General features: G+C 42.2%; 1 protein-coding gene across 1 annotated transcript in view; it reads left to right on the forward strand.

Annotated features, from left to right (window-relative positions):
• Positions 1 to 26,969, forward strand: part of EGLN1 (egl-9 family hypoxia inducible factor 1) — a 921,081-nt gene that overhangs the window by 490,681 nt on the left and 403,431 nt on the right. The window contains exon 2 of the mRNA XM_044077068.1: positions 9,714 to 9,833. Within this exon, the coding sequence (XP_043933003.1) occupies positions 9,714 to 9,833 (120 nt within the window). The remainder of the gene's footprint in view (positions 1 to 9,713; positions 9,834 to 26,969) is intronic.

Raw genomic sequence — 26,969 nt, forward strand, 5'->3', positions numbered from 1 at the left:
GGGCTGATAGCCTAGTACCAACCTATGATTCCCTGTCTACAAATGGAGTTCCTCTGGTGGGTGACAGCCTGTTCTCAGAACAAGGGTCTGCCTTTCTGCCCACCGCCTACCAGCCAGACTATCACCATAGATGCCTCAGATCTTGCTTGGGGGGGCTCATCTGGATGGCAGGGGCATACAGGGGACTTGGAGCAACCAGCAGATTCATCTGCACATAAACTAAAAGAATTGATGGCAGTGCAGCAGGCCTTGCTGGCTTTCAAGGACCTACTCTACCCTGGGACTCTGCTGATCAGGACAGACAATACCACAGTCATGTGGTACATCAACAAGCACGGGGGGGGGACTCACTCTTATCCCTTGTGCAGACAAAGCATGAGACTATGGTCCATAGCAGCATCCATGGGCTTACATTTCATAGCCCAGTATCTCCCAGGGAGGCTAAACTCCTTGGCGGATCATTTGAGCAGACATGTTCTGGATCCTCACGAGTGGCAACTGAACAAGGACATTTTCCATCACATCACTCATCATTGGGGCACCACACAAGTGGATCTTTTCTCCTCTCACACCAATCATTTCCTTCCAACCTTCTGCACCAGGGAGTTTCACAACAAAGTTTGGAGGGCGGACGCTTTGTCCTTCCCATGGACACCTCTCTCCGTTTATGCATTCCCTCTTCTGCCTCTTCTTCCCAGAGTGCTAAAGATAAGGGACGAAAAACCAAAGGCTATTCTGATAGCACCAGATTGGCCCAGGCGGCATTGGTATCCCCTCCTTCGCATCCTTTCACAGGCTCAGCCTTGGCATCTTCCCCTGATACCAGATCTGTTGGTTCAAGGAGGGGGAAAGTTCCTTCATCCTCATCTTCAAACTCTGCATTTAACTGCCTGGCTAATACTTGCAATCTTTCCCAACAGGTGGTTGAAGTTCTTCACGAGGTAAGGAGGCCTAGCACCAGAAAGTCCTATGCAGATAGATGGAAGAGATTTTGCTCTTGGATGCTGGCTAAAGGAGAAGACTCTTCTCATCCTTCTCTTTCCCTCATTTTTGACTACCTAGCAGGACTGCCTAATGGTGGACTTTCCTTTTCTTCAATCAAAATTCACGCTTCAGCAATTTTGGCTCATTGTTCTTTTGAGCAACCCATTTTTTTCTCACCCCTTGATGAAACAGTTCTTGAGGGGAGCTAGTAATATTAGACCACCCAGAAGAGCTCCTACTCCTGCTTGGGATCTTAATTTTGTCCTGGAAAAACTTACTCTGCCTCCCTTTGAACCAGCTGCATCTGCAGATTTGAAGTTTCTATCCTGGAAGACTGCTTTCCTTTTAGCTATTACTTCAGCTAGAAGGGTATCTGAGCTGCAAGCCTTAATGGCAGTAGAACCTTTCATTATTTTTCATTCAGATCGAGTTTCTCTGAGAACTAATCCCTCCTTCATGCCTAAGGTCGTTTCCAATTTAGCTCTTAACCAGTCTATTCACCTGCCTACGTTTTTCAACAACCCCCAAAATAAAGGGGAAAGGATTTTGCACTCTCTTGATGTACATAGACAGCTGAGATTTTACTTAGACGGGACTAAATAAATCCTTTCGAAAATCTGAACAGTTGTTGGTTAGTTTTGCTGCCGGGGCTCAGCATAAAGCTATTTCAAAACAAACCATGCCCAAATGCATTGCTCATTGTATTCACTTTTGTTACCTGCAGCGTGGGAAGATTCCCCCTCAGGGTATTAGGACCCATTCTACTAGAACAGCCTGTACCTCTGCAGCCTTTCTGAGAGATGTGCCTACTAAGGGCATTCTAGAAGCAGCTACTTGGTCTTCTGTCCATACTTTCACAAAGCATTACAATCTGCCTTTGTTTTCTAAATCCAGGGCTGGTGTTTCCTCTGCAGTTTTGCAGGGCCTTTTTACCAACCCTTAATCTGTGATCCTTCCTCCACCCTTTGTCTTTTTCCTGGGCTTTGGGAATCAACCCATATGTGAGGACTGCATCAGTGAAACACGAAGAACATAGTACAGTTGGGTACACTTACCATAAATGTAGATGTTAGAGTGTATTCACTGTTGCAGTCCTGGTTTTCCACCCTCCATTCCCCCTTTTTTCCTAAGGCAGAGACTATATTTATTTTTATTTTTTGTATGACTTGTGTCCAGGGTGCTACCTTCCTGGGTTAGCCTTCTTTTGAGGGCTCTTGACAGTTAAGGCAAGAAAAACTGAGGAAATGGCGTTGGCTGCCTCCCTTTATACCTGACATTCTGACATCAGTTTTACAACCGGCGGCAGCCGACATCATATACCAAGGGCTCTGGTATTCGGGCCGACTGAGGGCTACCGGGAGCTGGATAACCCATATGTGAGGACTGCAACAGTGAATACACTTGAAGATCTACATTTATGGTAAGTGTACGCAATTGTACTTTTTGTAGTCCTTGGTCCTTTCACCCTTTGAACCAGCAGCTACTAGTTATCTGAAGTTTCTTTTGTGGAAGACCATTTTTCTGATGGCCGTTACCACAGCCAGACGAATTTCAGAGATTCAAGTGTTATCTTCAAAACCTCCATATTTAAAGGACCACTACAGGCCAATGATGAAAGAAACATATATTTTTTATCTTGCCATGATTTATTGCATCTCCCAAAGCTGCATGTAGTAAAATAAATCCTCATTCCTAATTTATTTATTTTTTTACTTTCGTCTGCCCTCATGGGGAGAGACATTATGATTCCTTTGGAAAGCTAAATATGTCCCATAATGCACAGATTGTGAGAATAAATAGCCCTACCGTTTGTTGTCAGACTAGACTTTCATTCAGTTAGAATGGAACACCTGAAAAAGTGCCAAGTTCATTGACTGGTCTGCACTGTGTTTTACAAATGCCGTTCCTACTGATGTACTGCACATTTTCTGACTGAAAGAAGCTTGCAAAAGTGTCAACAAATTACTGAGATAAAAAAGTCTTTTCACAAGGAGCAGATGTCCTTCAAGGATGCATCTGCAGTCCTTACAAATGGGTTGTCCTGTCGTCAGGCAGCCCTTCGGTCGGCCGGATTCCAAAGTCTGGGTCTGGCCTCGGCTGGTGTCGCACTTCACCCAACGTCATCTCTGCTGGTCTTCGGGTATAAAGGCATCAGCCGACGCCATTTTCCTCAGTCTTTCTTGCGCGTGGCCAAGCAGAAGCTGTTCGCAAGTGCCGGTCGGTCAGATCCAGAGATTACTACTACCGAATACTACTTCGAAGACTTCTAAAAAGCTAAGTACCCCATTGGGGACTCTTTCTTGCCTCAGCCGATGTCAGAAAAAGTGAATAACTGTTTAACTTGTGGGAAACAAATACCTCATAAAGATTTCCACTCTTACTGCTTACCTTGTTTAGGCCCAGACCACGACGTAGCAGCCTGTTTAGCCTGTGCTTCTTTCAACCGACGAACGCTTAGGCGTCGGTCGGAGTTTGCTGAACAGTTTTTCGGCTCAGATTTTGTGTACATTATGCCGTCGGATCCTCCGACTTCTCAAATTGTTAAGAAATGCAAAGAAAAAGACCGACACTCGCGGTCCGCGGGTTAAGCAAACCGCGAGTGTCTCGGTTTCGGCCGAAACCGAGCAAACGGGTCAATCTTCAGCCGAATCCATGACTACTACCGAGGCCCCTGCTACCCTAGTTGAATCGGCCTCTGAAGTTTTGCCTACTAATGTGGTTTCTCTAGAATTATCGGACACCATCCCTTTGGATGTCTCTACCCCAGCACGTGGTGCTGCTAGGCCTCCTGCAGCCATGTCTATAAAGGCCTTTGCCAGGGCTAAAGCAGCCAAAACTGCTAAGTCTGTGCCTGTTAAGCCCCCCTCTCACAGGCCCAGTTCCAGTTCCCAAATGCTTACTCTGGCAGAGGATCTCATCTCTTTAATTAGGGGATCCCAATCTCACCCAGACAAGGCCTCTCAACCTCCAGAAAAGAGACCTAGAGCAGAGCCCCCTGAGCCAGTGTCCTCAGATGACTCTTCTGATGATTCAGACAATACAGACCATCCAGAGGCTCCTTTTTCTACTTATGAAGATTCCGATGCTGAAGAATCTATACCTTCTGCCTCTCCACCAGAGGAATTTTCCTTTGGGGAAACCTTACATGCCATGAGAGAGCAATTCCAATGGCAGGGACAAGATTTCTCAGATTCAAGAAAAAGGCTTAGGACCTTTCTACACTTACCGCAACATAGGCCCTTAGCTATACCTCCAGTACTTCCTGTTGTGGATGATGCATTTAATGATGTTTGCACTGCTCCTGATACTTTACCTCCAGCCCCTGCCAAGCCCGATAGGTTTTACAGGGTACCGGACACTCATCACCACTTATACAAGGCTCCCTTGCAGATCCTGAGACTATCTCCCAGGGGCCTAAGGCAGTAGCTTGACCTCAGCGAAACCCTCTCCCTTCTGAAAGGGAATCCAGGTCCTTAGAGAGATGGGGTAAAAAGTATACACCTCTGCTACTCTCTCAGCTAGAGCTTTGAACTGTCAGTTTCATATGATCCAATACCAAGAGTTTATGCTTGATCAGTTAACTAAGAAACTGTCCTCTGATGATTCCTTAGATAAGAAATATGTTTTAGAAATGGTGAATAACATTCAGCAGGTTAGTAACCATTCTTTAAAATGTGGCTATGATGCACTGGAGGCTTCATTTAGATCAGCCATGACTGGCACAGTTATAAGAAGGCATGCATGGTTGAAAGAACAGGTCTTGCCGGATCATGTTAAAGCAAAGCTATTAGATGCTCCTATGGATAAGGTCAGTCTATTTGGTTCTCCTGCCCAGCAAGTAATGAAGAAAATGGAAGAGAAGGCAAAATCTGTACAAACAGTTAAAGATTTCTTACAGGTTCAGCCCCAAGGTTTAGCAGGAACTGGCCTTCCAAAAATTGGTCCTTTCCAGACTCCTCTAAATCTCAGAGAGGCAGGAATAGACGTTCTAGAGGCAGAAATCAATCCAGAGGAGGTGCCTACAGAGGATGCCAGTGGCAAGGCAATAACCAACGAGGCACAGACACAACCACTGCCACTGCAACAGGACAATCACAGTGACTTGGCTCTGACACCGCCTACCAGGGAACAAATAGCAGCACCCTTAGGTGGAAAGTTAGCCTTATTTTCAAAAAATTGGCACTATATCACAAGAGACAAGTGGATTTTGCAAACTATAGACCAAGGCTACAGGTTTCATTTCCACACCTTACCAGTAAAACGAGGAATGCCAAACCTACCACCAAATCAAAAAACAGAAGCTCTAAAACAAATAGCTCAATTAACAAAGATGAGAGCTGTGGAAAGGGTACCGCCTACAGAACAGGGCAAAGGTATTTACTCCAGGCTCTTCCTAGTACCAAGAAAAGAGAAAAGTTGGAGACCTATTCTCAACCTGTCCGCTTTAAACACATTCATCATTGTTCCAAAATTCAAAATGCTGACCCTACAGCAACTTCTTCCCATGCTGGGCAAGGAGTGTTGGCTGGTAACTCTAGATCTCAAGGAGGCATACCTGCACGTCCCCATACGACCAAATTGCAGAAGATACCTCAGATTTCTTGCAGGATCAGAGCATTATCAATTCTCAGCATTGCCCTTTGGCTTATCTACTGCGCCCAGAGTATTCACGAAATGCCTGGCATCAGTAATCGCTCATTGCAGGCTACAGGGAATCCAAATTTATCCATACCTGGACGACTGCCTGATACAAGCGGACAACAAAAGCAAGCTGACACAAGACTTACAAAGAGTCATTTGCTTACTACAAGCCCTGGGATACACAGTCAATTTAAAAAGTCAAGACTGATACCATCCCAAACAAGAACATTCTTGGGTGCAGAATTGGACACAGTAAAACAGATGGCATTCCTAACTGCAGAAAAACAAGAACAACTTCCTCTTTACTTCTTGGCATTAACAAAGCAGAACAAACTAACAGCAAGGAAAGTACTGCAGGCCTTGGGCTTCATGGCATCCTGCATAATCCTGGTCCCCCATGCCAGACTGCATATGAGAAAGCTACAGTGGTACCTAAAGAATTTATGGTCTCAACACAGGCACAGCTTAGAAACCGAAATACCACTAATCCCATGCCTGAAACAAGAGTTCCTATGGTGGGCTCAAGCATGCCAGTCAAACCCAGGTTTGTCCTTCCACAACATTCAAGCAAGCCAAACCATCACAACGGACGCCTCAGACCTAGGTTGGGGGGCCCACATGCTGGACAAATGCATTCAAGGATTATGGACTCCAGATCAGCTGCACCTGCACATAAATCAAAAAGAAATGCTGGCAGTAAAACTAGCAATCCAGACTTTCAGACCATTCCTCAAAGAAGGCCAATTGATGATAAGGACAGACAACACCACAGTCATGTGGTACATCAACAAACAGGGAGGCACTCATTCATACCCCCTATGCCGAATGGCTCTGGACCTATGGAATATGGCTCTGAGCTACAACATTCAGTTACAGGCAATATTTGTACCGGAAAAGAAAACATCCTAGCAGACATGTTAAGCAGAACTACCTCGGATGCTCACGAATGGATGCTACACCCGGACATCTTCAAGGCCATCACAAAGAAATGGGGAATTCCACAAATAGACCTATTCGCATCCCCACTCAATCACCAGCTCAAGAAATTCTGCACAAGGACATACCACCCACTTGCTTGGAAGGTGGACTCTCTATCCTTCAGTTGGAAAGGCCTGACAGCATATGCATTTCCACCTCTTCCTTTGATGCACAAGGTACTACTGAAAATCAAAGAGGAACGTCCAAGGATAATTCTGATAGCTCCAAATTGGCCAAGACAACATTGGTATCCATTGCTGAGGAGCATGTCTCGGGGGGGGGGGGACGTGGACACTGCCCCTGATTCCTTTGATGTTAACTCAGAGCGACTACAACATCATGCATCCAAACCTGAAAACTCTGCAACTGACTGCCTGGAACATTACATAAGAGCAACTAACCCAGATTTATCCCAAAGGGTTAAAGACATTATCCTTGAGGCCCGCAGACCTTCAACTAGAAGGAACTATGCAGGAAAATGGAAAAGGTTTGTCATTTGGAGTACTGAAAGAGGAAAAGATGTGTCAAAGATAGATATTGCCAACATCCTGGAGTATTTGGCAGAGCTTCTCCATACAGGCCTGTCCTATTCCTCCATCAAGATACATGCATCAGCTATTTCTGCAGAATACAGCTTGATCCCCTGTCTTCTCACATCCTCTACTCAGGCAGTTCCTCAGAGGAATCAAGAATGTAAAACCTCCTAGGAAACCACCATTACCAGCATGGGACTTGAACTTTGTGCTAGAAAAATTGACACTCCCTCCATTCGAACCAGCAGCAACAGCAGATCTTCAACACCTATCCTGGAAAACTGCTTTCCTACTGGCAATTACTTCAGCAAGAAGGGTTTCGAACTACAGGCCTTAATGGCAGTACAACCCTTCCTAATCTTCCATCAAGATAGAGTGTCCATGAGAACTAATCCTACATTTTTGCCTAAGGTGGTATCCAGAGTGTCTCTAAACCAGGCAATCCACCTACCTACCTTCTTTCCCAATCCACAGAACACGGGGGAAAGACTGCTGCATACCTTGGATGTACATAGACAGTTCGCTACTACCTGGACAGAACCAAGGGCAATAGAAAAACTGACCAGCTTCTAGTAGCTTATGCAACAGGAAGGGAAGGAAAAGCAATTTCCAAACAGACAATCTCCAAGTGGATAGGAAATTGCATAAGATTCTGTTACTCCTACCATGGAAAGCAAATTCCACAGAACATAAGGCCTCATTCTACAAGGGCTACAGCCACTACCACAGCTTTCTTACGAGGAGTGGCTACCAAGGACATTATTGAGGCTGCTACTTGGACCTCCGTGCATACATTTGCCAAGCATTATAACTTACCTCTATACTCTAGATCCCGAGCAGGGTTTGCCACTGCTGTTTTGCAAGGGATCCTAACTACACCATAATTCTTCTTCCTCCTCCCCTAGTTTGGCTATGGTATTCTACCCATTTGTAAGGACTGCAGATGCATCCTTGAAGGACATAGTACAGTTTTGTACCTACCATAAATGTAGATGTCCGAACAGGATAGCATCTGCAGTCAGGATTACCCACCCTCCTTCCCCTCTGTGGTACTCCTAGGGTATTTACCCTCCTAATAGCTAGCTGGGGGGGGATCTCTTATGGTGTATTTGTTTGTATATATGTACATACATGCTTATTTTTTGTGTTTGCCTTCTACTTTTTTGGAAACATTGGCATTTACCCAAAATTTAGCTTTCCAAGAGGGCAACTGGCATCTGGGGCAAGAAACACTGAGGAAAATGGCGTTGGCTGATGCCTTTATACCCGAAGACCAGCAGAGATGACGTCGGGTGAAGTGCGACACCAGCCGAGGCCAGACCCAGACTTTGGAATCCGGCCGACCGAAGGGCTGCCTGACGACAGGACAACCCATTTGTAAGGACTGCAGATGCTATCCTGTTCGGACATCTACATTTATGGTAGGTACAAAACTGTACTTTTTGCGAGTTTCATTTCCTGGCCAAGTTACTCCTCCCATCTCCCCTCCTTCAGTGGGCTAGAGTCTCACATTTCCAGCTTGGCTAGATTCAACTCTTTAGCTAACTTTACATGACAATAGACATCAAACAAATCACAGACTTTTGTGCCACTAAAACTGTTCCCTCATATGTCTCTTCACCCAAAGCCCATTCCACCAGGTCTATGGCAACTTCTTTAGCCTGTTTGTCTAGAACTTTGGATGATGTTTGTGCAGCTCATACCTTTATTGCTCATTGTAAATCAGATCTGGTCTCCAGGGGAAGAGCTGCCTTTGGTTCAGCTGTGCTCAGGAATACCCTTTCTTAGAGTCCTCCTGGGGTTTAGATAGCTGGGACTCCATCCCGACAGTTGAGGAATTAATGAAAATGACAACATCAGATAAAAAAGTTCTGTACTCACCAAAGCGTTCCATCTGTGGTACCTATTTTCATTCTTCCTCATCTTCCCTCCCACCAACCCCCTCCTTTGATTTACTCTTGGAAAGATCAAACGATATTGGAGGAACCACTGTTCCTTTGTTTGAGTCCCAGATTCTGTTAAGTCATAATTCCTTACTACTTTGTAGGTTTATGGGCAGCAGACAAGATCTGAGGTGTGTAAGGTGATGAGGGCATTATGGGTAAATGGAGGAGCTCGAGAGTTTGTGTTCTACAAGCTGGAAGAAGCAGCCAAGTTGGGTCCGAGGATCAGATCCGAACCCAACAGTTGAGGAGGAATGACAATGGTCAACACAGATGGAACGTTATGGTGAGTACATTACTTTTTAATGCACATTTACCGTTTTGAAGAAGGATGGTTAGGATATTGTGGCATAACTCTTTTTCAGGATAAGGTATTTCTATAGATTACTGTGCATTTTTATATTGTGCTCCAAAAGCTGTATTTAAAATCTCACTACTTATAAGAAACATCCGCCTCTGTATTTTGTAAATGTGCTCTTCATAATTCTGGACCATTTTAGACATGAATAAGCAGGCTTACTGTAAAATTAGTTTTATGTTTTGATAACTGAATACAGAAAATATTCATGTTTGCCTAGGTGAAACTGTATTTGAATGCTGCCGTTTGTTTACTATTTGATACACTTAATTACAGGCAATGGTTGCATGTTATCCAGGCAATGGAACAGGATATGTCCGCCATGTGGATAATCCCAATGGAGATGGAAGATGTGTCACTTGTATATATTATCTTAATAAGGACTGGGATTCTAAGGTACATTTTCATTCATTTGAATTTAAATTTGTAGGTTTTTTATGAATTGTTTTGTTTTTATTCCCATGTTTCTGTAGAAGAATTCACAGCATTCCAGTGTGCTGATTTATATCTTACAAAGGTTATATAAAGTATCTTGGGTATATTTTTAAAATGTGAAAATGCCATACCTACAGACAGCAAGTGCAAGAAATGGGGAGATGAACTGATACTCATGGACTGATTTGCGTTATTTTGCAACAGCTCGTAATGTACAGAATATATTCCTTCCACAGTTTAGAAAGTATCATCTGCCATATCCTTTGTGGATCTCACAATATGTGCTGTATTCTGTCAGTTATAAAAGTAGTCAGTCCCACAAAGGTCAACATGCTTTCTTGTTATGTCAAACTGAATGCTTTAGTCCCTATTTTGTAATTAGAATTGCTGCTCTCCCTTAGTCAAGAGACTTTTTTTTACCTTTTTGGAATATAGGCAGTTTGCAGAGCTTTTTCATATGTAGAAGTACTCTTGTCATTTTGTAGGCCTTTTAGAAAATATGTCTATGCCTGGAAGATTGATACAGATTTTCAAGTTGGTTACAGAATGCAGTTGTTGATGCCCTGCATGAGGTAATTCTGCTTGCTAGTGTTTTTCACCATTTCAGTAAAATTGTTCGACAGTGACGGCACAATTAATTCAAAAGAAGCAGAATGTTAGTTTTTTAGAGCAATCATTCTGAAACATTGAAGGCTCGTTTTTATCGTTGTACTCCCTACCATTTCAGCTTTCAAATGTCTGACTTTAGTAGTGAAGTAAACGTCATACAGAAGACATTCTGATAGTAGGTAGGCCTTTTTTTCGATAAACACTGTTTTGTCATTGTCAGTGGACCTTCAGAAGACTGTCATTGCTTTTACTGTAGCAGTGACCACATCATCATCATCATAAGTTATGCCTAGACTTCAGCTGACCCTACTGTCAATGAGATTACTTTTATCTGGCATGGTTCTGCTGGCATGTAGATTTTCTTTGTATATGCTCTCGAAAGACTTTGTTTTTCCCTTTTATCACAAATTTCATCTGGATTTGACAGTATCTGTGTCAGTCTTGTCAAAATAGGAATTTTATGGAGGTATCATAGCCAGCAGATTGAAGTGGTAGTGGTCTATCAAACGGTAGCAACACAGTAATGCAGTTTGATCAAATGTCTCTGAAGTTAGTCTTTCTTTATTCAATGTTGTTGACACCTGTTTTCATTATTTGGCATTACTGACCACAAGAAGTGAAGGAGTACATGGTAAAACACATTTGTGGGTTGGTTGATAACCTGTTAGGCAAGATCATCTTTCATGTCTGAGCTGTCCTGAATTTGCAGGTGAATGCCACTGTGGCCCAAGGACATGGCAGATAGTGCAGTGTCAGACATAGGATCATAGAAGGTAACTAGGCTATTGACCCGGAGGTCATTTTAAGCCAAGCTGTTTCAACCCAATGTTATACAGTAGAGGTACTAGTCAATACCAAAGATTGGATTTAGTGGTGACTGCCCATGTCCAGGCGGGTTGTGGGTAAGAATTTATGGTGCCCCATCCACTTATCCAGATTCCTCTTGAACAGTGTCATAGAGGTGCTCTGTTTCACATGAATTGGTAGCCTGTTCCAAAGACATAGCAGTCACTGGAAGATAAATCTGTCCCTCCAGCATGTCCTATTTGTCGCAGGCCATATTTAAGTCCCTGGAATGGGTAGTCCTAGACCCATTTGTTTTAAGGATGCAGTAAGTTCATTAGGTTTGGGTCTTGGGTTGCCCTGTAGGCCAGGCATAAGTCTCTCCTAATAAGTCTATATGATATGGAGTATAGTGACAGAGATTTTAGTTGGTCTGTGTAAGGCATATGCTGGAGGCCGTTGATCTTCTTAGTTAGAAACCTCTGAGGTCTTTCTAATTGCTGTAGTTGCTTAGTACGGTACATACCGAATGGGGCATTATAGTCAATTATGGGCTGGATAAGTGCTATGTATGGGGGGTTATAACTTCTTTCACTCTCAAGGTGATGTCTTTACTAATCAAGTGAGCTATGTGGAAAGCTTTCCTTGCAATGGTAGACACATGGTGGTCGAAGTTAAGGTCATGGTCAACCTGTGATCCCAGGTCCCTTACCACTTCATGGGTACTTAGGGTATTGTTATTGATTTGATAGTGTGAAGGCACATTGTTTGTGCCAAAGGGAATGATGACGCATTTCTTTGCATTCAAGTTTGAGACTGTGAGTAAAACACCAGTCCTTGATCTGTGTGAGACCATCCTGGAGTATACTGACATCATTTGAAGATTCAGTGATTGCACTTAGTTTGCAGTCATCTGCAAACTTGTCAGCCACAAACCTTTAGTTTTGACCTGAACTTCTGAGAAGTTTATACCAAACAGTTGGGGGTCCAGCACTGACACCTGTGGAATCCCGCTGGTAACAGGTCTGCTGGTTGATGTGGAGTTACCGACTTTGATAGTGCATGCCCGGTTTGTGAGCTAGTTGGCAACCCATCTTATAATGAAGGGGTTTACATTCAGTTTGCTAAGTTGCATCAGTAGTGCCTGAATGTGAGATTGTGTTGAAAGCCTTTGCCAAGTCGAGGTATTCTGTGTGCACAGATTTACCCTCATCAATGGCCTTGGTCACACTTTCAAAGAAATCTACCAGATTTAACAGGCAGGATCTGCTCTTCACGAAGCCAGAGTGGATAGGATCCAGGGTTTGGAGGTCACCTATATCTTTATTATGAGGTCCATAATGATATGTTCCATGGCCTTACAGATGAGGCTGGTCAGACATACGGGTCTCTAATTCCCTGGGTCTGTTGCTAGGGCACTTTTGTGGAGGGGAGTAACTGCAGCTGTTCTCCATTTTGCAGGAACAAAGCCTGTGGTTAGGCTGTGATTGAAAAGGGTACTTAGTGGTGATGCTAGTTCATGTTTTAGCCTGTTTAGAAGACAGCCTGGGATGTCGTCTGGTCCCATAGAGGCAGTGTTCTTTGTCTTGGACAGGGCTTTCAGGACCTGCTGTTCAGGTATGTAAGGTGGGGGGGGGAGTTTGGGGAAGCATTTGTTGTAAGTTAGGAGGGGATAAGGGAGTGAAATTTTCCCAAACTTATCCACTAGCAGGTTCGCTGTCACTGTGGGGTCAGTGTGTGTGATACTGTTGGCCATCAGTTCTGCACATGCTTGGGTCCTACCATTTAGGTTATGTACATAGCTGTAAAAAGCCTTGTGGTGATTCTTGGCAGTATTTGCTAGGTTTCTGTTAAAGGAGCTCTTGGAGGATTTGACAAGTTGTATTGTTTGCCTGTTAAGGCTTAGGAGGGTGCTTTTCAGTTGTTTGGTCTTTGTCTTTGTTTTCTTGGACAGCAACATTTTGCATTTATTTTATAGTTTGTTGATGCTGGAAGTCCACCATGGCAGCTTGATTTTACTTGGGGCTCTGGCTTTGATTCTGTCTGGTACAGCAGAGTTTATACACATATGCAAGTGATTGTACAGGGCTTTAGTGTAAACTTTGGTGTAGTTACCACTTTCAGGTTGGGGTGGGGCTTGGACTGCATTTATACTTTTATCTAGGAAGGTGTAGTTTGCCTTGGTGAAGTTTTTTAGTCTAATTTCACCCTTTGTGAGTTATGGTGTTAGTGTCGATTTGAAGGTGACTGATTTGTGGTCAGTTTTAACAAATGAAGGTCCAACAGTTGCAGCAGTGTTGGTGAGGACCAGATCTAGAATGTTTGTTTGTTACTCTTGGGATACGGACAGTTTGCTCCAGGGCATTTGAATTCACAAAGTCAAGTAACTTTTGCGCTAGTGAGTATGGGCTAGAGTAGGTTTCCCAGTTGATGGTGGGATAATTGAAATCCCCCATAACCATTGTGTCGGTAAAATTTGGATTGTCTTCAGTTTGGTTAAGTAGGCTTTGTGGATGTTGTGACACATGGAGGGAGATCTATAACTGGCTAGGACTTGAATGGGGGGGTCTTACCAAGGGTGCCCGTAGGCAGGTGCATGGAACCAGCTGGCTGAGAAATAAATTTTATTTTAATTAAAAAAAAAAAACTTTTTTTTTTTTTAAAGGGCGTTCCTCTTTAAGAATGCCCTTTAAAAAAAAAAACTTTTTTTTTTTTTTTAAAGGGCGTTCCTCTTTAAGAATGCCCTTTGCATCCCGTCCAGTCACACAGACGCAACAGGTGTTTGCAACCTGCTTTCGTCTTCTGTGTCTGTGCGACTGATGGTTTACATCTACGTCTTTCACGCGCCTACCGGGAATTTGAATTCCAGAGGACATTTGGACTGCAGATGCACCAGACGAATGTAGAAGTGAGAGGTAGGTGTGTGCGTGTGTGTGTTTTATTGTTTAAGAGATGTGTGTGTTTTTAGTGTTTAAGAGGTATGTGTGTGTGTGTGTGTGTGTGTGTGTGGGTGGGTGGGTGTGTGTGTGTGTGTGTGTGTGTGTGTGTGTGTGTGTGTGTGTGTGTGTGTGTGTGTGTGTGTAAGAAATAGGTAGGTTTATGTATATATCATTAAGAGACAATGCTTGTATTTCACCTTTCAGTTCTGAAATTACTATAACTATTTCTTAAATGATTCAACATTGTTTAATATAATGCTCAAATGACATCTAATTATGGCTTTTTCCTGTATGTAGTAATTGACCAGAAGATTTAGCAGGGAAAATATTGTACGTTTTACCACAAAGGAAGTACATTTTGTTATACTGTGGCTTCACGGGTAATCACAACTTGAGATGGTTTAATTAACATGAGGTACTGATGCAAGCTGGCTTGTTCGCATGAATCATTTTAATATGCATTTTTCTACTATTAAGTGACAAACTGAAACATACCCTTTAATTGGAGGGAGGTGTGCATTTGCCACCTCCGTGATATGTTGCATCCTCTTGTTAAAAGCACCTGCTTAGTTCCATTCTGTTTTGCTTAGTTCCATTCTGTTTTGCTTAATCTCTGTTCTAGTTTAATCAAGGGAGGATTTACTTACTATCCTACGTAATAGGTGCTATGTGAATTAATGGCTTACTTAATCTAACAGCTATACAACTACAGCATGGCATGCTAAATGGGTAACCTCCATGGGATGATTGACTGGTTAAAGACAGTCTGGTCAAGAGTGCTTATCTTACTTCTCAATGCAAACCGTGTCACTAAAGATCCCAAGATAGGTATCAGGTCCAGCAAGTTGATTTGAGACAGTTTAACTCCTAAGCAGAGCCTTTTCACAGTAACCAGTTAATGTTTACAAAAGAATATTGCTCCAATTAGTTAAATCTTTACTAAGCCTTAATTTTAAATAAGGTGATCTTATAACGGGGAGATATTCATTGCCTAATGGAACTAGTAGATTCTAGTTCCTTTTATTCCAGTAGAATTTTAATTAATAAATTCATTTTAATTAATTAATTTTCAGATTATTGCTTAATTCATGGTCACGGGGGTGGGGGGGTGGGGGTAGATGGAGTCTTTATTACCATTTGGTGACAGAAAGGTTTAGAAACTTATCCTGAACAGCACATCAGCATATTGCAAGATACACAGACACATGCAATTTCATATGGCATACATATCTAGGGACAGTTTAGAGGATTGCCAGTTCACATATGATATGTATTTGTGATGTGGAAGAAAAAAATGCAAGTACCAATAAAAAAAATGAATGGGGGCTGGTAGGATGTGCAGATTCCACACAGAAGGCAAGCAGTTTAAGAGCTAAACTGGAGAACCAGGTACTGTGAGGCAGTAATGTTAACTGCTGTGCAACTGAGCCACCCTCTACAGCATAATCAGTCAATCAATATCAGACTGATTTAGCATATAGATATGGGCTAAAAGATACTGCTTTAGAATGCTGCCTAAAGAAACATTACAAAAAATTAATATACACCATTTCTCCCTGCACTCATGAGGCACCCAGACATTCCTGGTGTGTAAACATACTACTGTTGAGGTCTTACAAACTAGAAAAAAAGCGAAAGTATTACAACAAAAAATCTCACCTTTTCTCATAAATCTTATTGATTCCACCTCAGAGACAGCATTCAGTTGAATTGCCAACAATTCCATAGCTGAATTAATACAGCATCATAATTGCAAGTCAGCACTTAATAATACATGGCACTTTAGGTTTTGACAAAATGAATCATGACAACTTGTAATGTTCACTATTTCATACCTTCAGTAAATTGTTTTCTCTGAAAGTCTTCAGCATGAACCTTTCTAGAATCTGGATATTAACAGTGGCAAGGCTTTCAAAGCACCAGGGTACCTTCACATGCCCTAACTGCCAGCATCTTGATCAGTGCCAAATAAAAAGGCAGTTAAGGTGCCAAAAGTTTCAGAGCTTTCCTGCAGCTGAGGTGTGCTCCCTCTGAGAAATTTGCGGAACTGATTGCCAACTAGTGATCCATCAAGGCTGAGTAGAAAGGTATCCTGGTCTGGATAACCTTCCACATATTAATCTTTCTGAAGAAAACATTTGTGTTGCTTTACGCGAATTTAATACACTTATGGTAGAAAATGTATTTCATGGACTAGCATGCCTTGTAGGAGAGATAAATGCTTGAATTAGAAAACTTAATTTTTACTTTTTTTTTTTTTTTTTTTTTTTTTTTTAGGGACTCTTGCTGAATTTTTTACCTCAGTATCAGTACTTTTCCTGTCATGAGCGTTACCAACTCTCTCTCAGGCTCTGCTACCTGTCTGTCAGCTTCCTTTTTGTTTAGACCAGGGAGCAGCTATGGGTCTCCTTAGCTCTTCCTTCCCAGGTCCACAAGAGGAAAATTGCTATGGCATTTTTGGATGTCAGGCTGACTCCTTTACTGCAGCTGATGGATGACCCTGCTGTGGCCCGACTTGGTTCCTCGGAACACTCATCAGTGTCTCTTGGTTGCTTTGGTGTAGCTCCTTGTGAAGCCTCTAAGGACCTGGAGTAAGACATGTGTTCTTTGGTTTTATGGTTGTCGTTTCCAGGCAAGGGAGAACCACTCTTTTCAGTCTCTGAGGAAGGAATAGGTAAAGGATTACTGCACATATGGTTAGGATGCCTGATACCTGGGATAATGCCCCTGCCATGAGACAGTCTTTTCCCAGAGAGTTTCCAATGAAGGTAAACTAGTAAGCACACCAGTGACTACGTGAAGCCTACCAAAGACTTAAACGGCCCAAGTCATGAAGGGAAACCAAATGTTACTTCTCCTGTTCTATTACCATGGACAAGGAGGACTTGCTGTGATTTGCTAATGAATTAATTTCTGTTTTTAATATTTCAAAACCTGTTTCTTTACTAACACCAAAAAGAAAAATATTTCCTTCTCATTCTGACATTGACTCTCAGTGAGAAGAACAGAGAATGGAGGTGTGGGGTGTTTTACTTCAGTGATTCCTCAAAATCAGAATCCTCAGCTTCTGGAGAAAAGAGTTGCTTCAAATTTCCCTCCAGAAGACCTATTTTTATGACATCTTAGCTAAAATGAATGAGGTATTTCAGTGGGAGCATAATGAAATTCCTACTTAACAGCAAAAGTGTTATGATTTGTTGCAACTGGGTTTTCCACAGCTTGCAGATTTCCCTCTGCTTTTCTGTCTTTGCAGCATGTCTGACGGGAAATGTGCTCCTAAACACTCTTAATAGGTTGTACAAAGTACGTTAAATTCATATGTTTTTAATCCTAAAGCAGACCCTACAGTTATTTCATATCTAAAGCTTCTGCTGCTAAACATATTCCTAATACTAACCCTATTCTCTCTGACAAGTTTGAGAAAGTTTTTCATAGAATAGGAAAAAAAGGCTTACTCTTCTGCTACTTCAGTTTTCAATATTTTGAACTGCTAGACTCGCGTGTTAAAAATTTTACTGGCTTCTTTTGAGAACATGGTAAAGTTCATTGTTAACATCCCCTCTTCTGGGCTAAAGAATTCAATGAATGCCTTAGTTGTACCTGTTGTTCATGAAACCAGACACTCTCTAAAGTGTTCTTTTGATTCTGTTGATGCTGTCTCTAGTGCTGCTGCAAGGGATTAAGTTATTAGATGATTTGTTTGGGTATATTCTCAAAACTTGCCAAATAATATTAATATGTGAATTTAAATTCTCACTTTAAGGATGTGCTGTTTGGCACTTCTGCTGCTAAGGTACTTAAAACATTTGATAAAAAAGGGAAATTGACTCAAGCGGTGACCCAATTTTTTTAAACCTTCCTTTTCTAAGTTGAATAAAAACTTTCTCTAACTCAGTACCCCTTTTCAAAGAGCAGTTTAAGCAGCAAGGTGCAAATAAGCAGGAGTTTTAAAAGCAGTGTCAAGGAGGGCCTAAAAAGAAAGGGAAAGCCTCCCAGAGCAAAAAATAGTCCAGAACATCATAATGACTACCTGCCTGTCTGGTTACCTCCTCCTTCCATCCTAGCAATCCATTCCTTAACCTAAGTCTGCATCTTTCCCAGTGGTATCGGATTGTTTAAAAAAAATGAGTTCTGAAGGTTATTCAGTAGGGACAGAGATGGCAAAGGAAGGCCTTCAATCCTTTTTAGGGGAGTCATCCTCATCTTGTAAATCAACATCCCTATTTCCTCCATTCCAGTCCATTCCATTTTCATAGCATATGTTGTCTTGGGGGTCATAGAAATAATGCCCCTCAGATCAGATGAGCAATTTTTTTATGCAAGGATCTTTCTGTTGCCAAAGAAAGAGGGAATTTGAAGACCAGTCCTAGACCTTTACTTTTTGTCGAGGTCCCAAAGTTCAAAATGATGATCATCATATTGATCACTGCTTCAGTAGCTTTAAATATATGGGTTATATTCTGCCAAGGATATAACAGCCGACCAGCATTCAAAGCTTCTGGGCACTTTCCATTTGCCGAAACCTTTAGTTGACTAAAAGACAAATTTGCGTGCAAAGCTCTTCATAGCTTTATTGCCTCTGAAGAGTATGCTCCTCTGAGGCTTTTGAGGATTGACTCAACTTGTGCTTTCCTTTGCTGGGCAGATAAGTTCCCTTTGGAAAAAAAGTCCAATTTATTTATGTTCTTGATGTTTTATTACTTTTGTGTTCAAGAAAGTTATTTTAAAGGTAGCAGTGTTGTATAGTTGTTGTATAGGCTATCTCGAGACTGTAACATTTGTACATGCTGCACTCATTTTTTTCTGTCAGCTTAAAAGTAGTGTAAAGTAGCTGAAAAAAAAATTCTGTGAAGAAATTGTGTTTATTTTCTTTTGTGGGGCTGGTATAGTATTTTAATGTACTCTTGTCTTTCTGTCAAATTAATCTAACCTTTGTGGATTGCTAGCATTTGCTGGCATTTGTAGCTTGTCTTACCCAGGAAAGAGGCATAATTTTCACTTTGTCCATGGAACAGACTACTGGTCCCATGGTTAGTCCTTCTCCAGCCACAAAAAGAAAACGTTAAGCAAACAGTCTTTGTCACCACAGCAGGCTGGCAGGTGGGTGACTCTGCTGTGGCCATTTATTGCACCTCAGACCACTTGTCTTTTACTCTGGATCCCTCTAGTTTTGTGCCTAAAGCCACTATGTACTCTGGGTCAGCCATGTCCTCTGCAGCTGTTGGGATCCCCTTAATGGGCAAGGGAGAGCCACTGTTGTCATCCTAGGAGAAGGAACAAGGAAGGTTTTCCTGTTTTGTCAGAGTGGCTTGCCCATTCCTGCAGAATTAGCTGCTGCCAAAAAAGGGCAAGCTAATTCAGGGAATCTTTAAGATTTTTCAGCCCTCCTTTTCCAAATTGTCCAAAGGTTCTATCTCCTCATCCAGATTTAGCAAAAGCCAGAACAACTGGTCTCAACAAAATTCAGGTAAATGGATGCTTAAGAAGAAATAGCAAGGGGGTTCCAAAAAGAAGTCTTAAGCCTACCAAAACTAAGGACAGCACCTTGTGACCTCCTCCCACCCTGGACGTTTTTTTTTCTTCCATAAAGTCTGACTCGTCATTTTTCTCTTTGGCAACAGATTGTTTCAGACAAATGGGTTCTGAAAATCGTGCACCAAGGTTGCAGATGGCAGTAGCAGGAAATTCTTCCTTTCCAGGGGGTCATTCCTCATTCTCCAGAATAGATTGTCTTTTTGTTTTAAACTGTTCTTCATCACATGCTGTCCCAAGGAACCAATTCCTCCTTCCCAGGTGGGGACATTTTTTTATTCAAGGATGTTCCTAGTGCTAAAGAAAGAAACTGCTTGGAGACCAGTTCTGGGTCTTTCTTTCCTAACCCTGTTTGTGTTGGTGCCCAAATTCAAAATTATGTCACTTCGCAACCTGTTACCCCCTCTTCCTCTTTTAAGTTTTCAGGTAACACTAGACTTAAAAGATACTTATCACATCCCTATTTAACCAGACTTCAGGCATTTCTTAAGGTTTTGTGGGTCTGAATCACATTATTACTACTCTACCTTACACTTTGGACCATTCACTGCACCAAGAGTGTTCACAAGGTCTCTAACTCCAGTTATAACCCATTGTAGGCTAGGAGTCTGTGGATGTAAGAAGTAGGTGGGGGTGTGTATGTGTGTATGCAAGAAGTAGGTGTGTGTGTTTGTAAGTAAATGGAGGTTGGAGTGTGGTGGGTAAGGGGGGGTCGTACGTCGCAAATTGTTTCCTCAGAGGAAAATGAATTGGGCTGAACAGGTACAAATTGCTGTCTGCATAGTCGGGTTTATTATTCCTTTCATGTGGTGTTTGTAAGCAGGAATACTATCTTTACCTAAGAGTAAATTAGGGCCCACGCCAGCAGATATTCTGTTTTAACAACTTAGGAGTTTGTAAGAGGTGCTTTTTCATGACGGCAGTAGAAGGTGCCCACTACACCTGTGCTTTATGCAGATTGTCCTTTACCTTATACACAGGGAAGGTGACAGGATGATAGAACAGAGTTTGTGTCACCTGTCACCCTTAGGCTTTCGTATACTGGCCAAGGCTCTTGCCACCCCCATAGTGCCTTTTTTATGCAAGGCTCAAAGGACAAACCCACCTCCATAAACAACCCAAGGATAAAAAAACTAAAGGTAATGCTACTCATTGCCAGAAGTCTAAACCTCAAGATGCACGCACTTGAGGCTCTCCTCAGTATGGAGAAAATCGATGTCTGTGCAGTAACAGAAACCTGGTTCAAGGCTCCTGAGAGCACCCCAGCACTACCAGGTTACAACTCATACCATGTTTTTCGCCCCCAAAACCCGGACCGAAGCACAAAAGGAGGGAGAGTATCTATATTCATCAAAGATATCTACACCTCCAGGTTAGTGGCACTGCACAAAGCATTGGAAACCATCCATGTGCAACTAACAACGGGCAAAACTGCCTTTCAGTTTTTAGCCTGCTACAGATCACCCTCCCTTTCACAGGAACCCCACTTGGCATTCCTGAGAACACTGGAGAATATGAAGGTCTCTCCAAACACTATGTTTTTGGGTGACTTCAACTACCCAAACATTGACTGGGAAAACTACTCAAGCCCAAACACCCTCGCCCAACGATTCCTTGTATTTATAAACTCTAACGCGATGGAACAACTGGTCACCACTCCCACAAGAAGGAACAACATATTGGACCTGGTCATCACCAACATGGGGACTCTATGTTCCACACCAGAGGTAAACCCGTCATTGGTAAGATCAGACCATAAACTAATTTCCCTGGACATCCATATCCCATCCCCACCCCCAGCCAAGGAAATCACTGTAAAGAATTTCTCAAAAGCTAACTTCACACTTCTCAAGACTGAGGTGGAATCCTTCAAAGCCCCCGGGCCAGAGGATAATACAGCCCAATCCGCAGAATCCTTTACAATTGCATTCTATGAGCACCTGCAGGAATGCATGGATAGTGCTATCCCAAATAAAACCAAGACTCACTCCTCCAAAAACAGGAGACCTGTCTGGTGGACCCCGGCCATAAATAAGCTATACAACAGAAGGAGGAAGCTACTACATGACAGAGCAAAATCCCAAAAGGGGAAGGCATCTCTGATCAGTATTAGCAAGAAACTACGATCCCTCATAAAATCATCAAAGGCCAGTTTTGAAAGAAAAATTGCCCTAGACACTAAAGATAATCACAAGACCTTCTTTAGTTATGTCAGAAATATGGGTGGAAACTCCCAGATATGCTCTGAATTGTTGCATAACGGTACAAAATATACCAAACCTACAGACATAGCCAACATCCTGGCAGACAGATTCAGTGCTAACTTCTCCCCCCCTTCCCCCTCAAAGGAGCAAATGCCTATCCCAACTGAATGTAACCTCCCTGACATCACAGATGCACAGGTGAAAGCTGCCCTCTCCAAAGCAAAAAACACAGCATCTATGGGACCGGACGGTGTCCCAGGCTGTGTCTTACACGAGCTCTAAGAAGAACTGAACCCTCACATTGTCACTGTTCAAACTTAGCCTTACTACAGGATATGTACCCAAAGAATGGCGTACAGCTACAGTGGTCCCACTCCACAAAGGTGACGCCACAACGGACCCCGGGAACTATCGCCCCATAAGCCTGACTAGTCTGGTCTGTAAAGCTATGGAGCGCATTATCATGGAACTTATAAACAAAGACATAGGGAGCCTCCAGACACTGGACCATACCCAATTCGGCTTTGTTAAGGGCAGATCTTGCCTCTTAAACCTAGTTGATTTCTTTGAAACAGTTACCAAAGTCATAGATGAGGGCAAGGTAGTCCACACAGCCTACCTGGACCTTGCAAAAGCCTTTGACACAATACCCCACTCGGGCATCATAAATAAGCTAACCAGCTTAAATATCAACCCCTATATCACAAGATGGGTTGCAAACTGGCTCAGGGATAGAACCCACATGGTCAGAATCGCAGGTGCCACGTCCAAATTCAAACCAGTTACAAGTGGCGTCCCACAAGTCTCAGTTCTGGGACCTCTCTTATTCGGTATATACTTCTCTGAGGTTCAGGCTAACACGGGGGGATTATGGCTGACAAAGTTCGCAGATGACTGCAAACTGGGAGCCATAATCGACTCTCCAGCTGATACAAGCATCCTCCAAAAGGGTCTCACGGAGACGGATGCTTGGTGCCAGCACCACGGCCTCAAGCTAAATGCTAAAAAGTGCATAGTCATCCCCTTTGGGAAAAACAAAGTGCCCACAAATTACCACATAGGTGGTAATCCATTAAGAACAGAAGAAGTAATTAGAGATTTGGGGACCAACGTAGATAGTAATCTCTCCTTTGATAATCACGTTGCCAAAGTGGTTAGAAAGACCTTCTATATAGCCCACCTTATCACAAAAGGGTTTGCATCTAGATCAAGAGAGGTCATTGTGCCCCTCTACTCGTCACTCATCAGGCCCATAATTGAATACAATGCCCCTTTTGGGATGTACCTTACCCAACACCTGCAGCAACTGGAGAGACCCCAAAAGTACCACACCAAGAGGATCATGGGCTACAAACAGATGTCCTATGCAGCTCGACTAAAGAAACTCCAGCTCTACTCAGTTGCTTACCGCCTACTCAGAGGCGATCTATGCCTGACGTACAAAGCCATGTCTAACCAAGAGTTAATGGACATGCTCCACCTCAAAAAATCCAAATCCCTTAGAGCTACACGCTCCAGGGACTTAAACCTCAGCACAAAAATAAATAGGACATGCTGGAGGGACAGATTCATTTCCCAGAGGCTCCCCTCACTCTGGAATAGAATACCAATTCATGTTAGACATAGCCCCTCGCTGACCCTCTTCAAGCGAAATCTGAACGCGTGGATGGGAAGTCGCAAATTCACCCCTGGGAACTCTTCTGTGTCCCTGCTTGACAGAGGCACAGTAAACTAATCTTAAAGGGCTACCTTCTGTGACCTACTATGCAGAGGCACAGTAGGCTAATCTAATAGGGAGGCGAAAGCCAAATACACTTGGGCTAGGCTTATAAATGCCCTAGGGCAGATAGCCTAGTATCTACCTATGAACCTATAAGAGAATTGCTGACACTAGAACATATTTATTTTCTGACAGGCTCGTTTTACTAGTTAGGAGAGTTAATTGGGAGAGATGTCCACCCCTCTTAGCATCATTTAAAGTCCATCATCTTGCAGGACTAAACCTGAAAAGTGAGGTCCTCTAGCTGCCTGAATCCCTCCCAATCCCGAAACAACGCTAGAGTGATTCTGAATGGGCACTAGAAAGGATATCTTTCTCATTTGTAACCTGTGACATCACTAATGGCTGTTAACAGTGACTGACAAAAGTGAACATTTTTTTCTTATGTAAATTAATCGTAATGCTTTCAGTGTCTGAGAAAGCATCTCTCCACCACCTCTTATGAAATACAGCCTGGTAATTTAGCTTCGGGCAGTTTATCTGTTGCATAGCTTTCAACAGTTCTATATTTATGTCATGCTCCTCGTAAAAAAAAAAAAAAAAAAAAAATGATATTTTTTGTAAATCACTGAAGATTGCCGTCAATGAAGCTAGACATTAAATTTCCATACATAATCTTCAAAGTGCAGGTTGATGTAAAACCTGTTGTACTGTTAACTTTCTAAGTGAATTAAAAGTAATAATTAAAAAATGTCCTGTATATTGGGCCTTTGTCCGATTCTTGGACTAAAGAACGAAGTTGAGTGCTATTAAAGGCATGGGGCAAAATAATGCTGCAGAAAATGAGTCATCAAAACTACTTGTCTGCTTAATTAATATTAACATGACAAAATTAGTAAATGCAACCAGAAAAATACGCACTCCGTAATTATTAAAGTCATTATAGGCTGAGACTTCTTGAGTAATATGTGTGCGTCCTGATAGTGGTGTTACCTGATGTGTGTAATAACATCACTTAACTCCAAGGCTTCATTTACAAAGGATCCATTTACCCTGTAATCTACTTCTGCTTTAACTAAATTGTTTACACGTACTGACAAAAAATGCAATTTGGGCCCAAGAACGGTACAGTTACTCTGCACCTACAATTGTCTTCCCTCATTGCATCAACAACATCTGTCACCTTGCCCAAAGCTTGTGCTCTGATTCTCTCCTGCCAGATAAACTAAATCTGCTCCATGATTTGCAATGTCAGTGTCTCTGCTGATAGCACAACACTTTGTGGGGGTAGGCTGTGGGGAGTGTATGCAAAGCAGCAAATGGCTCAGGTTTGTGCTCGGGCTTCTGCTGACTCATGCATCTGAACAGGAGCCATCAGAGCATGGGTGTAGGAGTGCACTCATGCTATAAATAAGTGTAGGAGTGCACTCATGCTATAAACATGTCATAAAAGGGCACAGTAGACCCTGACATAACATGAATGCACATGTCAACTGCCAGAAGAGCACACCTGACTCGCAATTGTCCAGATTTTTGCCTCATATTTTTGTTTTGTTTCTCACAAAATTGTGTTTTTCTGGTAAATCATTGAGGACTGAAGTCAGAAAATAATGGCAGACATTTGAGCTTTAGACTTCATATCCTTCAGAAAATGCATACTAATGCAAAACTTGTTGTCCTAGCCACTTTCTATGGAGGTAGGGGGATGTATGTGTGCATACCTCTCAACTGTACAGATTTTCACAGAATGTCCTGATTTTTGCCTTATGTTTTTGGTCTGTTCTTCATAAAAGTTCTGTTTTTTTTTTTTTGAAAAATCGCTGAGTTTCAGACATAATATCCTTCAGAAAATGTATTGTAATACAAATCCTATTACTGTAGCAACTTTCTAAATGTGTCCCCAGTTTTAGGTTTTTGCCCCCAATATTATAACAGACTGTTCAGATTTCTTGTGCTAAGACATTGAGGGTCTCTGTGTGTGTGTGTGTGTGTGTGTGTGTGTGTGTGTGTGTGTGTGTGTGTGTGTGTGTGTAAGAGGGAGGTAGCATACCCTTCAGCTGTCCAGGTTTTTGCAGAATGTCCAGGTTTTTGCCCCATATTCCTAAAAAGGATCAAAGTTGCTAAATAATGACGAGACATTTGAGTTTTAGATGTTGTATCTTTTAGAAAAATGCATACTAACACAAATCCTGTTATTCTAGCAATTTTCTAAGTTCATGAGAGCAATATTTATAATCTGTCCCTATTTATTTTAGGCTTTGTCCAGATTTCTTGCGCTAAGAGGTTGAGGTGTGTGTGTTTGTGTGTGTGTGTGTGAGGAAGAGAGTGAAATGCAGAGTTAGCAGGTGGAATTTTTTTTTCAAGTGCGTTTTCAAGGAAATGTGAGCTTCAAGGGAAGAGAAGTTTACTGCTGCTCATGCTAAGTCTGCTTAAAATGTGCAACTGTTTTGTTTAGCAAATGGTAACACTGTTGTGGTGTAGAGTTTTAAAGCAGTGTTAGTAGCACAGCAGGTAGAAAACTTGCATCTTGATGCAGAGTGCTGTAGGTTCTACTCCCACTGCATGTAGATTTGTATTTGAAGGGGGGGTGTGCTGCAGTCCTGAGTATTTCTCCTTTGGATGAGATGCCTCCCATTCCCTATTGCAGTATACCAGCTTACCATTTCTTTTAATGTAGCATAGGCAATTTATTCTTCAAGGGCAACAGGCACTGAATTTGTAAATGAAACACTGAAATATAAAGTTTTCTAGCAACAGCCTCTTCATTGGTTTCAGATCTCTTTAATGTGGAATTATTCAGATGACTTTTACTTCTGCAGAGATTCTGCATATTGATTGATATTGGTGGATTGCATGACAGACGTTTGAGTGACCCTTTATAGCTGAAATGTTCTGAATTGGGCAATTTGTCATTATTGGTTCATATGATTTGTTTCATTGCTTAAAGGAAAACTGTTCAGAACTATAAATTTAAAACACACTCTAGCAAGTGGTGCTGTATTATACAAGGGATATAATTCAATTATTATATAGTATAATTAATACAATCAGGAAGGTGAATCAAATAGCGTTTGCATGGTTCTAAAAATGTGTGCAAAGAGCCTATGATTTGAAAACAGCCTAAAGGTAAACTTACCCTGCCACTGGCCAGATGCATTTTCTTTGAATGTGGGTTTCAATGCTGTTTCAGTGAATGTGGGTTTCAAAGGTAGAGAAGTTTTAATGCTAAGTCTGTTTTCATTGTAAGACTATTGCTTTGTTTAGGTTTAGTAAATGTCTATCAGTGTTTGTGCTATAAAATTTGAAATAC

The sequence above is a fragment of the Protopterus annectens genome, chromosome 1.part1 (genome assembly GCF_019279795.1).
Source record: "Protopterus annectens isolate FY-2018-M chromosome 1.part1, PAN1.0, whole genome shotgun sequence".
Taxonomy (NCBI): Eukaryota; Metazoa; Chordata; order Ceratodontiformes; family Protopteridae; genus Protopterus; species Protopterus annectens.